Source organism: Ascaphus truei, chromosome 1 (genome assembly GCF_040206685.1).
Source record: "Ascaphus truei isolate aAscTru1 chromosome 1, aAscTru1.hap1, whole genome shotgun sequence".
Lineage (NCBI taxonomy): Eukaryota > Metazoa > Chordata > Amphibia > Anura > Ascaphidae > Ascaphus > Ascaphus truei.
Genome location: NC_134483.1, coordinates 80538066 through 80554542, shown reverse-complemented (window position 1 = coordinate 80554542; position 16477 = coordinate 80538066). Strand labels below are relative to the sequence as shown.

Below are 16477 nucleotides of genomic sequence, written 5' to 3'. Positions count from 1 at the left end.
GTGTAGAGGGGGGCTGCAGTGTGTGTCAGTGGGTGTAGAGGGTGGAGGAGGGTTGCAGAGTGTTTTAGTGTGTGTGTGTGTGTGTGTGTGTGTGCAGTTTTGTGGGTTTACAGGGGGCTGCTGTGTGTGTTTTATGAGTAGAGGGTGGAGGAGGGCTGCAGTGTGTTTTGTGGGTGTAGAGGGGGGGGGGACTGCAGAGTGTGTTTGTGTATATAGAGAGGGGGAAGCTCTGGTGTGTGTGTGTGTGAATATATAGAGGGGGCTGTGTGTATGTACAACTTTAACGGACTGCTGACAATATGCTCTGACGTGGTCCCTACCTCTTTTACATATCATTAGCACAAACGTCCATTAAAGTTAACGACAGGCCATCATTATTTTAACACGGCACTCAACGAATCGTTAATGAGCTTTGAAGATACCTGTTGGCACTTAATGATATGTTAACCCAATATTCAGTATTTAACAGCATTATGCGAATCTACCCGAAAGAGCTACGCAGAGGTGCGCAAACTGGGGGGTGCAACCCGAGGGGGGCGCGGGCGGTTGCAGAGGCCCCGCGCTCTTCCCCAAGGCATTTAAATTAAATGCCGGGGGATCGTGTGAGGCTTCTACAACTCTATACTTACCAAGATTCAGACGCTCTGTGACGCATCGCCATGGCAACGTGGCATCAAATGACGCCACGGGGTCATGTGATGTCACATGCGGCAAATTACGCTGCGGGTCACGTGACGTCACATGGCCCCACAGCGTCATTTGACGCAGTTCTAAGGTAGGGGGGGGCACGAGCCTCTAGGCAGGGAAGACTGGGGCGCAGCAGCAAAAGTTTGCACTCCCCTGAGCTAAGCGATAAGTGAGAGTGAGAGACTGGGAGGAATGTAATAATATTGCATATTGGCTTTCAACTCAATGAAAGTGTAACAGGCCAGATGTAGATAGCAGCACGATATATAGAGGAACCGGTTGCATATGACGTGTCATCAAGATTCAAATGCCTATAGAAAATGTTGATAGATTGTACGTAGTATCTACCGTACATCTTTTGTTCCTTAGTGGTGGCTGCAGGTAGTTTGTTCTGCTTTGTGTTTCTGAATTAGTTGTGTTGTCATTTATTTTAAAATGTCAGTAAGATTACAGTTCTGGGAAAGAATAATCCACACTTCTCCTGAAATATGTGTCCATCTTTTTCAATGCAAAAATATACAGAACCTTATTTTTATTTTTTAAATCCTTATACTTTGTATGGTAAAATTACCAAAAAACTATTTTTATAGGTCGTATTGTCATGGTAAAGCTTTTATAATTTATCATACTGCATAGATTGAACTGGAATGAAAATCATCAGGCCTATTTTATGCACACTAACTGCATAAAAATGAGCAATCACATTTAACTTCCAAAACAAACAATCTCTGCCTGACTTTTGGCTTTCATTCTCTGATTTCTCCACCAGAGTTAAAAAAAAACCCATTACTGGTTTACCTTAAAGAGACACTATAGTGAAAACTGAGAACATTATTTAAAATGTTAAGATCTTTCGGAGACTAAACAGTATTAATGCTCTGACATTCAGTTTGGTTATTCAAACTTCATGATTGTTGTATTATGATTTGTTTTTACATTTTGTTCCTGAAAACATACGTACAGTATATATTTTCTCTCTCTCCAATTGGAACCTATTTAGAATAATCTCTTGAGGATTATTACCTCTAGTAATAGGAGGGAATCTCCTGAGAAAGAGTGGTTCAGTACTCTTGAGCCCCAATATGGTGTGATGCTGTCTTCCCACTGCTTAGTTAGGCTGTGGCCAGGGTGGCGCTGAGTGTGCAGGCGCTCATGCGCGGCGGCGCAAGCAAGCGGCAAATTCAAATTTGCTTGCTCTGCAAGCACCTAAGCGCCTCGCTCGCTCACGCTGGCCACATACGTTGCCGCAATGTGTTTCATCGCGGCCAGCATGAGCGCGCCTGCTTAGCGCCACCTTGTCCGAGGCTTTAGATTTCAGGGGCTAGCTAGAAAGCGTCACTACAAGTGATTTTGCCATAAAACAGACGCACAGAAGAGTAGAAAGTCAGTGCGTCTCCATGCGCCAACGTAGGAAACCAAATGTTACGTGCAGTGCATTCATAAAGGAAAAAAATGATGTTAGAGAATAGAATTGTAGGTAGAGTTTGGATAATGTCTGTAGCACACATATGTAAATTATATATGATATTAAACTACAAGCACTTGCCTCTTTTCTGCATCATAAATACATAATTATTGTCCTAAAGGGTTTTCTTGGCCTAAGCAACAAATGCAAGTTGATGCAGACATTTCTTAGTGCATCCATACAGATGTAGCAAGACTTACTGACCTTGGCAGTGCGGACGAACAAGTAAAAGTCTGCAGCGCCGAGGACACTGTCTGACATGATGGACCCCCCACAGAGTTAATCTTTTGGTGCTGTGACCACCGCAGTCGCGTGACCGGTCGGGCCTGCAGCACCTGAATACAGTAAGTCTTGCCACATCGGCACATAGGCTATGCCAGTCACTCTCTTAACAGTTAATCGGTCAGTAATGTATGTAATTGCTGGACTGTGCATTTGTTTTTATGGTAAGATAAGACGATAATAGAAGAAGAAGGAAAAGTAATATATCTTCATAATTCATGGACTTTTTAATTGGGTTTCATTAACACTTGCAAGATATTTCTGTACATATAATTTAACATGATGCACTTCATACAGATACTTATTAAGACATGCTTGGAGTGGAAGAACATGAATAATGACAAAGGTGCATCGGGCCTTATTGTACCAATTAACATAAAGTGTTTCCTTAACACTAACGCCATTTTTAATGCCGCACTAATGTATGCACCATTGAAAACACTATTAATGCATGCGTTATGCCACATTAACCGGGGCAATAAGGTCTGCTACATCTGTACCAACATATGTCGCTATTCATTTCTTAAAGTCTTTATACATGGCCCACTTCAACTTCATTTGTATGAATAGAGCTTAAATCTTCACGAACGCAGGGAAGACAGCATTCTCTTTCCCTAAATTCAGTTCTTAAAAAGGAAAAGTTACAAGAAAGGCACCAATCTCCCCTTTCTCATCATGGTCACATACTTCATTTGGAATAATGTAGGTTTCTGTTTGTCCGAGAACTGTAAAAATGGTTGCCATTGTGGATTTTAAATCATGAGTGATTTACATATAACATTTACCTGGAAAGGTAATTAGTCAGGTATCTTTTTTTGTTGAGTGATTTTTCCCTTTATGTTACAGTGTTACTTTGCCCTTTAGTTGTCTTTATTCTGTCCTTTCTTTCTTTGGCTTTATCTGCTTCCTCTGGTTCACAATGTCATGATTACTGGGTATACATATGCGGCCTAGGAAATGATTAGATGATGATACTGTATCCAACTTTCCTTTTTCAATTCAGTTTGTTTTAACTCCTTTTCCTAAGTAGGATTGGGGAGTGTAACCCTGTTTTTCTTTTAACAGAGAGCACAGAATTACAAATCCCAGAATGCTTTTGGGTGAGTCTTAATGCCTTTTGCTGCTGGAAGACCTGCTATGTGATGTTGGGTCTCTTGGCTGCAAAGGGTTTTAAACACACTATTCTGAAGATGGGAAACGTGTTGATGACATATGATACTAGTACACATGTATGTTTGCATGTTTATCTTCTCTGCTGCAGAAGCCAGCCGAACTTTTCAGCCGGAGATATGGATGGTTAAGAGCTGATCAGGTGTAGCTCGTACTCTAGTTGATTGTGCCACTCTCCTAATTCTTTTGCTCTTTTATATCTAACAGTTCAGGACGTGGTACTTGCCTTGATAACGAACCTCCAAAGCGTGACTTTGTTTACCCTGTTGTGGCACCCGGTCAGGTGTATGACGCCGATGAACAATGCCGCTTTCAGTATGGAGCAACATCGCGCCAATGTAAATATGGGGTAAGAAGTTGTCATCTTTATGCTGATTGTGCAGGCTCTCAACTCTGAGAAATCCAAATCCATAAAAGCTGATCAAGGACTGAAAAATGCTAGTGCAAAGATTTACTTACATGAAATGATTCACGTGCATCTTTCTCAGCTGTATTGTTGGTAATTTGTATTAAATGCTTATTGTGTGGTCATTTAGAGCTCAAAAATACCAAGTATTCTTTTAAATAGAACTTCCTATCATGCAGCCATTTAACTGATGGACAGATATTTGTGGCTATTAGGAGTATACATAGCAAGTTTAATTCAGCAGTCACATTTGTGTTACAAATATTTATTTTGAAGAATTATATATGCAATAAGCACTTCTGTCCACATTTTACCATACCTACATCAGTTGTGATTTGGTTATTAAATACCCCCAGCGATGGGGAAAGTTAAAAGGGCACACGCATATATCAAGGGGATATGTTCAAATTCTATGTTTAGGCCCCGATTATTATATATTCTTTTATACTGGACCACGTCTGCAGGATCATGAATCTAAAGCAGGAGTGGGCAACTGTAGTCCCCAAGTGCCACAAACAGGTCAGATTTTCAGGATATCCCTGCTTCAGCACACGTGGCTCAGTTGTTATGATTGAGCCACCTGTGCTGAAGCAGGGATATCCTGAAAACCTGACCTATTAGTGGCCCTTGAGGACTGGAGTTGCCCCCCCCCCCCTGATCTAAATGGCCTAACAACAGATCTGCTTCAAGTTTCCCCAATGTGATTAACCTACCATTTTTGACAGTATCAATAGAAGAGAATGTGTTATTTATACATTTACTCTGTAGCCCACTAAGAGTATTGGGTGTTAGAGGGTGTGACGGGAGTAAGTTGCTGAAATCTATTTATTCGATACTGGACATTTATTTGATGTAGAAGTGAGGATAATAGCATCATTCTATTGGAAAAAAAACTGAGATATAATTGGCAACAAATGAACCTTGGCTGGCACTGTAATCTTCTATAACCACCCACTGCTCAAACCCTGATGTCACCTGCTTAATTAATATTGACATTTAATGGCTTAATTTGTCAGATTATTCAATGACCATGAAGCGTAAATATTAATGCATTTTGCTATGTTATCACTAAATAATGTTGTATTTCACAAAGGTTAATAAAGTGTTGTTATTCAAGGGGTATGTTGATAAATTGATACTAAAGACCAACTTCTTGGGTGGATTCCTACTATCTATAAAAAGCAATATCGTATCCCACCTCTTTTATATTTTCCAGATGTTCCAGAACAGTTAGATAGGAATGTTCCCTCCTTAATTGGTAATATGATTTTAGATTGCTTTGGAATAATGAAGGTCTCAGGATCAGGTTTTCATAACAAATGCTTTGCAAGTAAAATGGGAGACTGACCGATTTTTTTTTTGTGTAATTGTTTTCTGTGAATTCTATGAAGTTTCCTCACAAGGAGGAAAAGGTTATTATTATTATTACAATATTATTATTATTATTATTATTTTTTTTAAAAGCTCTATTCCTACTTTGTGACATATATTGGATTTGGAATAAAAATGAAGCATTCACTATAACAACTTCCTAAGTTTCTCCCATTTAGCTTAACTCCAAAAAGCACAGCAGAAGTTATATGATATTAAAGAGGCTCGTACTGATTCCAGCGTAGCATTGGTTCTGGCTGTGTTTGGTTAAACAGCAATTACCTTACGAAAATGCAGTTGCTATTGACCCATCACCATTGTGTCAGCCTCAGAGCCCCGGTCAATGTTTCGCAGTGAACATCATCAATCAAGAGTGCCCCTATGATGGCGGCCATATTTAAGTGCTCCCATGAAAAATATTATTTCTCTGAAATTGAAAACGACTGACGTATCTGACTTTTTAGTCAAGGCTGAAGAGTATTAGAGTAAGAAGGAAATGTAAAGGCAGATTCCCTGCAAGCACTATAAGGGTATCGGAAGAAGGGTAGTAAAAGTACTTGTGTTCCCTGGTTATAGACCTAGGTTTAAGTTGGCACAAATTCTTGTTTAACTCTTTTAACGTGATTGAAAGGAATATAACATATATATTATAATCTCCGCAAAGCAGTGAGACACAATCTGAGACAATCAGATTATCATATGTAAGAGTTTTTGGCTTATCTTTGTCTGGAGTTAGACTCGGTTATCGCATATTTGCTAAACGTTGCTATGCCAGAACACACCTTCTCGTGCCCGAACACACCTTATAGTATATTCACTTGAATGAGCTATAATGCGTCTTCCGCTGCCAGAAGGAGTGTTCTGGCATGACAACGTTTAATAAATGTGGGCGATAATAGGGTTGGGCTATACACCGGTATGATTGTAATATCGCCGTAATAAAAAATGACGGTAAGATGATTTGTCTAAATTTTTAACTGTACTGCTGTCTGTCCGGTTTACGCGTCCTCACCTTCCTGCTCCATCACCAATGGGAACACAGTCCCCAGCCTCCTCCTTCCCCAGTCTCCGAAGGTCCCCGATCTGTGTGCCGAACAGAGGCCGACATGTAGTTCCCCCTTTCTCCTTCCCCCTTTCCCATCTCTCTTTTTCTCACCCCTCTTTTTCCCCCGATGTTCTTATTCCCCACTCTCCTCCCCTCCCTTTTCCTCCTCCTCCTCCTGCTTCTCCCGTCCTGACCTCTTCCCCCTTCTCCCCTCCTCCTCTCTCCTCTCTCCTACCTCCTCTCTATCTCCATCCCCCCACCATAACTTTTATAATGTCCAAATAAACATACAAAGACTGTCACTTTTTCCGTTTTTTATATGGCCATATAGGTTGCTAATGGCTACAACTGTTGCATTACAGTTGCTGTGCAGATATATATTACTAGCTGGTATGCCCGGCGTTGCCCGGGCGTGGAAGGGCAGGGGGTATGGAGTGGAAGGGCGGGGGGGGGGGTGGGCTTGGAAGGGCGGGGGGGGGAGGGGCGTGGAAGGGCGGAGGGGGGGGGAGGGGCGTGGAAGGGCGGGGGGGCAAAGGGCAGGGGGGCAAAGGGCAGGGAGGGGCGGGAGGGCAAAGGGCAGGGAGGGGCGAGCAAAGGGCAGGGAGGGGTGGGGGGGACAAAGGGCAGGGAGGGGTGGGGGGGGACAAAGGGCAGGGAGGGGTGGGGGGGGACAAAGGGCAGGGAGGGACGGGGGGGGGACAAAGGGCAGGGAGGAGCGGGTGGGGGGGGCAGAGGGCAGCGAGGGGTGGGTGGGGGGGCAAAGGGCAGGGAGGGGCGGGTGGGGGGGCAAAGGGCAGGGGGAAAAGGGCAGGGGGAGGGAGGGCGGGCAGGGGGCAAGGGCAGGGGGAGGGAGGGCAGGGGGAGGGAGGGCAGTGGGCAAAGGGCAGGGGGAGGGAGGGCAGGGGGCAAAGGGCAGGGGGAGGGAGGGCAGGGGGAGGGAGGGCAGGGGGAAGGAGGGCAGGGGGCAAGGCCAGGGGGAGGGGGGGCAAGGGCAGAGGGAGGGAGGGCAGGGGGCAAAGGGCATTGGGAGGGAGGGCAGGGTGCAAAGGGCATTGGGAGGGAGGGCAGGGGGCAAAGGGCATTGGGAGAGAGGGCAGGGGGCAAAGGGCATCGGGAGGGGGGGTAAAGAGCAGGGGGAGGGAGGGCAGGGGGGGCAAGGGGCAAAGGGCAGGGGGGGGAGGGAGGGCAGGGGGGGCAAATGGCAGGGGGAGGGAGGGCAGGGGGGCAAAGGGCAGGGGGGGCAAAGGGCAGGGGGAGGGAGGGCAGGGGGGGGCAAAGGGCAGGGTGAGTCAGGGACGCGTTAAATAACCCATTCCCCTGCGTTTCCTCACCTTGCACACGGCCTCCTCTTCCTTTGGGTCCCGGCCGCCCTCCTCCTCCACCTCGGGCTCCTCCACGGCGAGGCTGAGACGCTCCGGTGAGGAGGTGCTGGGCCTCTCGCGGGGAGAGGCGGAGACAGCCGGAGGAGAGGCGGAGGTGCGCCCGCGGGGACGGGTAGCGGCCTGTGTGAGGGGAGAGCCGCGTGCTCTGTGTGGGGGGGGGGGTGAGGGAGAGCGCCGAGTGAGGGAGAGCCGCGTGCTCTGTGTGTGTGGGGGGGGGGGGGGGTGAGGGAGAGCGCCGGGTGAGGGAGAGCCGCGTGCTCTGTTTGTGGGGGGGGGGGGGGGTGAGGGAGAGCGCCGGGTGAGGTGAGAGCCACGTGCTCTGTGTGTGTGTGTGTGGGGGGGGGGTGAGGGAGAGCGCCGGGTGAGGGGAGAGCCGCGTGCTCTGTGTGTGTGTGGGGGGGGGGGAGGGGGTGAGGAAGAGCGCCGGGTGAGGGAGTGGCCTATGGGTGCTGAGAGCCGTGGGGAGGTGAGAGTCCCCCGCTGTGTCCCGGGCGCTCGCTCCGCTCCCCCGGCTGACTGTAGCGGCGCCGGGGGGGAGGGAGAGGGGAGGAAAAAGCGCGGGAGACCCGGGGAGAGGAGGAGGTGCGCGGGGTCACGATGAGCGCTGTGTGTGTGTGTTTTGGCCCGTCACTCCGCCTCAGGCCAATGAGAGGTATGCGGGGGCGGGCGGCCCAAGGGACCAATGAGATTGCCGCTAGGGACACAGGCCATGCAGACAAACATACAGTGCTTTCACAAATATATAGTAGATAATAGTAAATAATAAAGTAATAAAAACAGAAAGTGAATCCCTGTGCTTCACCCATTGGGCTAACAATAAATGGAGAAATAAATATACATAGTGAAACATAAGTCTGTAAGACCAAGGAGATTTTTGATTACGTCTTTTGATCAAATAATGACAAATACATGTATTTAGCCAATCCACCTGGAACTGCTTATTGAGCAGCTTGTGGGAGGTTAGTCCCTCCCTTTTCAAGGTATATAATCTCCAAGTAAGGTCCCTGTAAATTCCCTTTTCACTTTACTTACATACATGTTAGTATCTTCTCTGGTACATACCAGTTTTTAACGGCAATAAGTTACATAAACTTATGCTTAGTTTATTAACCCCTTCAGGGTATATTTCACAGAACATTTGTATGCATTTAGCATAGGGACCTGCTACTGAGACTGACCTTGACGTTGGTTTGCAGGTTTGTCATTATTTGATCAAAGGATGTAACTAAATGCCTCCTATGTCTTATAGACTTAGGTTTCACTACGTATATATTTATTTCCCCATTTATTGTTAGCCCAATGGGAGAAGCGCAGGGATTCACTTTCTGTTTTTTCACATATGTATGGCCAATCTTTTCACCAGCAGCATGCTCCTTACACGGAGAAGCGCAGTGAATATATATAGTATATTTGTTTTACAGATATATATTATGCAATGTGTTGTAATATGTACATGTATAGATATTAGTATACTATTGAAGGTAACAGATTGTTTAGTTTATCTACATACAGAAACATTTCCTGGGAGTACATGGAATTTTTTTAGCAAGTCCAACCCAACCTGATTTCCATAAATGCTCTTCCCCCACTGAGATTCTGTCCTGATATTGTAACACTTAAACGCCTCTTTCATTCCTGTTGCTTACTTTTGCTGTCATTTCCTCAAGCAGTTTCCTCTTTCAAAGAGAAAAAAATTGTAAGGTATTTCTGTGTTGTCACTCTTAAATATGGCTGCTATTGATATTTCACTGTAGTTCCCTAACCTTGTTTAACCCGTTAATAACTAGCACCCAACTAAATCAGTTTGTTTTGTGCATTTATATTTGGGAATTGTTGTTGATTTCTTTGCTGTTAAGGTTTGAACCTGAATTAAACATATTGGGAACTCTACAACAAACATGATGAATGTTAGACAGCATGATACATACCTGCGTGCTTTTACTTTATTGCCAATACAAATACCACTTGTGAGTACATTCACATGTCTCAGATAGGGTTGCCAGGTGTCCAGTATTGAACTGGACTGTCCCGTATTTGGACATTGTCCAGTAAAAAATGAGAGGTACTGTAGTACTGGACATGTATGTGTCTGGTATTTTCCTCCCTGGACATAGTGACCTGACGCACCTTTCACCATTGAGTGCAGTATTTTTGGAGAAGCCACCTGGCAACCCTAGTCTCAGACAGGTCTGCAACCCTGCTTTTCGCCATTATCTCTTAGCATAGAGTGCCTCAACTGCAGCCCGGGATTCTGGGAAATGACATGCAAATGAGCACCTTTTGCTTCATGTCCATTGTACTTTATTGCAAATTTGGTACATGCTACTAAGTACTCACGGGGTTTTATTACATACAGAATAAACAGGCAGGTCACCTGCACGGCAATAGGAAAACCGATCTATTTAAAACCATCTCTGTGTGCCAGTTATACCAAACAATTGAGCTATCATGCTTTACATATGCACACACATACAGTAGTTCTAACTCTTAAAGAAACTACAGTTGGGTCAGCTGTGATGTTGCTTGATCATTTTGTGTCTAAAAGAAATAGGTAGCATGACTGACCTTTGTGGGACAGCTTTCTGAGATGGCTTTAGGCTGTTCTATTGGTAACAGCTGTTTAGAGATGTTACTGATAGGATAATGAGAGTACAGGCAGCTTCAGAGATTTTCTACCATAGAACAAAGGCTACGCCAGGTTTAGCATTTCCTTCAGGGCACAAGAGCTATAGGCATTATAATTACTCCTTCATAGACTTTCTTTTTCATTTGTTTGTAATTGGTCAATGGGAAGGTTACCGTCTTATTCATTACTTATTGATTCTGTCACTTTCATGTAACGTTAGCATTTTGCAAATTATTTTTGCTGTAATTCTTTTTAACCGAATGTATAATTATATTCCATATTTTATCCCTCCATGTTGCGATATTTGTGCATAATTGCTGTCAGTCTTGTCAAGACAGTTTTTTAAACACCTGGCAGACATTTTTTTTTGTTCAAAGTCGTTTTAGCCTCATGACTGGATGTTGAAAGAGTCATAGTGTAAATTTCAGGAAGCAATTTGATGCTTCCATTTGATTTATACTACACAATAATGCACTGTATGTTCTGTGCCTGTTATTATTCTCACATTTTAGTAATCTACCTAACTGTAAAAATAATGAATGTTGCTGTTTAGTTAAAAATGCATCTATAAAGGCGTTAAGTAAAACTGAACTAAGATTAGTTGCATAATTTACAGTTAGTTTACTTACACTGCACACCTGCATGTGAATGTATAGAATGTCTTTTATCTGAGCTGAAAGACTTTCCATAGACTGCCCCTGCATTGACTTTGGTTGCTCATTCCAGCAAGCCTCGTTCTCAAGGTTTCGCTAATTCACATTGAAGGCTTAGGATGCCAACCTCAAACCCTACCAAGGGAAAACACCCTCTTAAAACCTTAAATAAAACAGTTCGACACTGGTTCCTATAAGGATATAGGAAGACGGGTAGTAAAAGTACTTGTGCTCCCTGGTAATAGACTTAGGTTTAAGTTGGCACAAACCATTCATGTTTAACTCTTTTACCATGAGTGGCCAAAATGTTAAACTAAAAGACTATTTTATTTATTAGTTATCTATACATGTATATTTAGGCACTGTACCGTGTATAAGTTTTACTGGATGTGCACTGAGCTTTGTCTGTGTTGTATGTTATGTCTCTGGTTTTAAATATATATATTGCCATGCTCAGTAGCACTCCTCTGTGAAACTTATATGCTTATATATATGTTGTGGTTATTTTGGGGGTTCAATATGAGCTTGTAGGTGTTCTGTATGAAAGGAATATGACATATATATTATAATCTCCGCAAAGCAGTGAGACACAATCTGAGACAATCGGATTATTATATGTAAGAGTTTTTGGCTTATCTTTGTCTGGAGTTAGACTCAGTTATCGCATATTTACTAAACGTTGCTATGCCAGAACACACCTTCTCACAACCTTAAATAAAACAGTTTGACACTGTTGTAGTGGGTGTAGAAAGGGTCACAGCTTTATTAAACAATGTAACATCAATTGATAAGACTGCCAGCCAGCCAGCCATAGGCCCACTGGCACAACATTTGCCAAAACAGCACAGGTTGGAGTTTATTTCCCTTTAACTGGGATTCCTTAAGTGGACAAAAACACACCCTCTGTGTCTCCTAGGGTCCAACCATAAATCTGGAACTCCGCATCCACCTTTATTGATAATTGGTATATATGGCCCGACGGCAAAGCCGGTACCTGCAGCCTACCAACCACGTATTCAGTAATTGATTTTCTAAAACATCTCAATGGGTCACAAATGAGGAGAGTTGATGTAATTTTAGAAGACTGTCAGTATTTTTTGGAGCAAATGTTTTGTTTGACTCGCATCTTCCACCATATCTTACAGCAGCGGTGCGCAGGGGCGCGAGACTGGGTGCGGGGGGGGGGGGGGGGGGAGTGCGGGGTTTACAGAGGCCCGAGCGCTTCCCGAAGGCACTTAAATGAAGTGCCGGGGTAGCTGCAGGGCCTCTGTAAACCTAACTTACCTTGGCTCCGGCGGCTTCGCACATGCGTCACCATGACAATGCGGCATCAAATGACGCTGCGAGGTCATGTGACGTCACGTTGCTATGACGTCATGACGCCGGAGCGGGGGTGAGGGGGGGGCACGGAGGTGAGGGGACCGCCGGCAGGGGGGCGCAGGGAAAAAGGTTTGCGCCCCCCCTGTCTTACAGTACTTAATCTGTTTTATTTACAGTACACAAAACTTTCTAATCAGAGTAAAAAGAAGGATGAAAACTATGTATATTATAATATAACAAGAGACAAAAAAACAATAACATGTCAAGAAGTACAATTAGCAAAACCTTAGGCTGTGCTTATAGTGCCGGCGACGCCGCGTCAAAACAAATGCATTGTCGCCGTCGGCGGCGCTTATATTGCAGGCGACGGCGCTACCAAAAATCTGGTAGTAACTGTTATTTGAATTTTTCGGCAACGGTCTCCCCTTGCGGCCAATCAGAGAGCTTCTCCGTCCCTCCCCCTTTCTGATGTCAATGGCCTTGTAGCCAGCGACGTCGCCTAAAATTACATTACAACTATCGCAATGGCGACGGGTGACGTCATCGGTCGCGTCACCGTCAGTATAAGCGCAGCCTTATAAAGCAGTCCGTTAAAATTATTATGATGGTTACAGCCTCCTAGTAGAGGGGATTGAAACAAATACATACTTGCAGTGTTTTTTACATGGAGGTGGAGTATTCAACTGAGGAATCCTTTCGGAATGTATTTAAACTTGGAGATTCCACAGCTTATATAAAAAGTATACACCTAAGGTTACAGTAGACGAGAGAGAATGAGGGTCTGCGTCAGAGTTTTTGCAGTTGGGCAAAAGAGGAAAGGGCGTATCTTGGTAATATTGTGGAGGAAAAAACAACAGCTTTTTGCTACCTTTTGAATGTGAGAAGAGAATGTGAGAGAGGAGTCGAGTGTGACCTCTAGGCAGCGTGCTTGGGCTACTGGGTGAATGTTAGTACTTCCAACAGTAATGTGGAGGAAGTATGAGGAGCTCTAATTTTGCCATGTTAAGTCTATGTCGGCGGAGGGCCATCCAGGATGTTATAGCCGAGAGACATACAGAAAATTTAGTCTGTACAGCAGGTGTAAGGCCCGGGGTATAAAAGTAAATTTGTGTGTCATCAGCAGAGAGGTGATATTTGAACCAAAGAGATGTGATTAGTCACCTAGAGAGTGTGAAAAGAGAAGGGGTCCCAGGACAGAGCTCTGGGGTACGCACACAGAGAGATCGATAGAGGAGGAGGACGTCTTAGCAAAAGAGACACTGAAAGTACGATGGGAGAGGTAAGAGGAGATCCAGGATAGAGCTTTGTTACGAATACCAAGAGTATGGAGAATGTGAAGGAGAAGAGGTGGCCCACAGTATCAAATGCTGCAGAGAGGTCAAGTAATATGAGCAGAGTGTAATGACCTCTGTCTTTGGCAGCATGGAGGTCATTTAGTTTTTTTAGTGAGGGTTGTTTCAGTGAATTGAGCAGTGCAGAAGTCAGATTGTAGAGGGTCTAGGAGAGAATAGGTGTTAAGAAAATGGAGCAAGCAAGAGAATACAAGACGTTCAAGGAATTTAGAGGCAAAAAACAGGAGGAGACAGGCCGATAGTTAGAAAGACAGGTAGGGTCAAGCCTGCTGTTTTTGAGTAATGGTATAACTGTTGCATGTTTGAAGGAAGAGGGAAAGGTAGCCGAGTAGAGGGAGGTGTTAAGTGTGTGAGGGTAGGAATTATAGTAGGAGCAAGAAGTTTTAAGAGACGAGGGAATGGGGTCAAGAGGGCAGGTGGTAGAGGGAGAAGAGGAGATCAGCAACGACACATCCTCCTCTGTGACAGCGGATAAAGAGTCTAGGAATGCAGGAGGAGGGTTAGGAAGAGGTGTTGGATGGAAGGAGGATACAGATGGGATGGACTAACGTATGGATTCCACCTTTTCCTTGAAATAGTCGGCAAAGTCCTGAGGTGAGATGGAGTCAGAAGAACAGGCAGCAGAGGGTGGTCTGAGTAGGGACTCAAAGACAGAAAAGAGTCGGCGTGGATTAGACTTATGCATGTATTAGTGAAGAAAAGTAGGTTTGTTTAGCTTGAGAGACGGCAGAGTTGAAACAGGATAGCATAAATTTGTAGTGAAGGAAGTCTGCGAGAGTGTGAGATTTCCTCCAGAGTCATTCAGAGGAACAAGTGCAGGAACGCAGCATGCGCATGTGTGAATTTAGCCAGGGTCTGGGGTTCAAAAGGCGAGAATGTCAGAGAAAGCGGGGCATGTAGATCAAGAGAGGAGGATAGGGCAGAGTTGTAGTTCCTGACCAGGTTGTCAGGGTCTGAGAGAGGAGAGGGAGGAGAGTAAAGTGGAATCAAATGCTGGTAGGTTAATAGAGCACAGGTCTCTGCAGAGATGAGGGATAGATGGAGGTGGAGAAGTGAAGAAGTGAGAGAGAGAAAATGAGACGAGGTGATGGCCAGAGAGAGGAAAAGGGCAAATGGAGAAATCCGAGAGAGAAAAATTTTCAGTGAAAACCAGGTCTAGGTAGTGGCCATCCTTGTGGGTGCTAGCTGCAGTCCACTGTTAAGGCCAAAAGAAGAGGTTAGAGAGAGAAAGCGGGAAGCCCAAGGGAGAGAGGGGTCATATGGCAGTTGAAGTCCCTAAGGAGAAGAACAGGGGACTCTTTGGAGAGAAAGAAAGCGAGCCAGGAATCAAAGTGAGAGGATTATTTATACAGCTAATTTTTGTCCATATCCACAGACTTAAACAGATTTTTTTAGATTTTTTAATTGTCGTTAAATCTGTTTAAATTATTTTTTTAAACATTTTCATAAAGGGTGTGAGTGATGGGGTGAGGGGGAAGGACGCAGTGTAGGTGGGAACTGGTGAAGTGTAGGCAAGGCAGGGGGGTTAAGGGAGAGAGGAGGGGGTTAATTGCCACAGGGGGGAGAGAGGAGTGGGATTTAGGTCCCATGGGGGAGAGAGGGAGGGGTTAATGGTCCCATGGGGGAGGGTGGGTAAGGGGTTAAGTGTCCCAGGGGGGTGGTGGGGAAAGGTTAAGTCTTCCAAGGGGAGGGGGGTGATGGAGGGCTTAACAAAAGGAAAGTGAGGAGAGGAGTTCCTAACTTTCACGGCTGCAGCCTGCTTCTCTCACATACTCTCTCTTCCCATGCTGCCTGAAGCTCATCGCCCTCCCTCGGTGTCAGCATTCAGAAGCAGTAAGGGAATTGGACTCAAAGAGAGAGGCAGAGAGAGAGAGAAAGCACAGCAACAGCTTCAAAGCTGCACCTCTGACCACCGGCATCCCGTAATATCACGACAACTGTTAATCTCCCATATCGGCATTTCGGGAGATTCTGTTATCACGATATTACTAAATATCGGTATATCGCCCAACCCTCGTTACTGGTAGTAAAATTGGGGCTAAAAACATCCACCATACAATTTACAACAAAGATAGAAGACCCATGAGTGGTTTTGCATGTCTTCCACAGCAGTGGTGCTCAACCTCAATCCTCAAGACCCTCCAACATGTCAGGTTTTAAGGATAGCCAAGCTTTAGCGCTGGAGGCTCAATCAGTGGCTCAGTCAAAGATTGAGACACATGTGCTGAAGCTGGACTATTCTTAAAACCTGACCTGTTGGAGGGTCTTGAGGGCTGGAGTTGAGAACCCCTGTTCTACGGGTCCCCTAACCTGCTTTCTTTATTCCATTGTCACCTCATACAGTGGTTAAGCTGCAGACTAGTATTACAAATAGACATTTGCAAGTAAATCTTTGGTTTCTTAAAACGCCACTTAACATAGATTGTAGTAAGTGTGTATATAATATTTTACAATGTTTTCATAATGTTAGCTGTATTTAATAGGTTTGCAATTTCAGGCCTGGCAGCCTATTTAAGGCAACAACCCATTTTCTTGAGTACACAATAGCTAGTTAGAAGCTGGTAACTAACGTAGATAAGAACGCAGCAACGTTTCCAAAGATGCTGTGATCAAGGCAGGGATGTAAACGGGTTCTTAGAAAATTGTAAATTGAGAGGACTCACAATAATGTGTTTGTATCGATATTTCCTTAAAAAAGAACACTACTGAAAAGGTGTA

The 16477-nt window shown here is 44.7% G+C and overlaps 1 protein-coding gene across 4 annotated transcripts in view; it reads left to right on the top strand.

The window, feature by feature from the left end:
* The window catches only part of ADAMTS6 (ADAM metallopeptidase with thrombospondin type 1 motif 6), a 283143-nt gene that overhangs the window by 156320 nt on the left and 110346 nt on the right, over positions 1-16477 (top strand). For all 4 annotated transcript variants that reach the window (XM_075590050.1, XM_075590029.1, XM_075590040.1 and 1 more), the window contains one exon: positions 3812-3953. In XM_075590050.1, coding sequence (XP_075446165.1) covers positions 3812-3953 — 142 coding nt within the window. The remainder of the gene's footprint in view (positions 1-3811; positions 3954-16477) is intronic.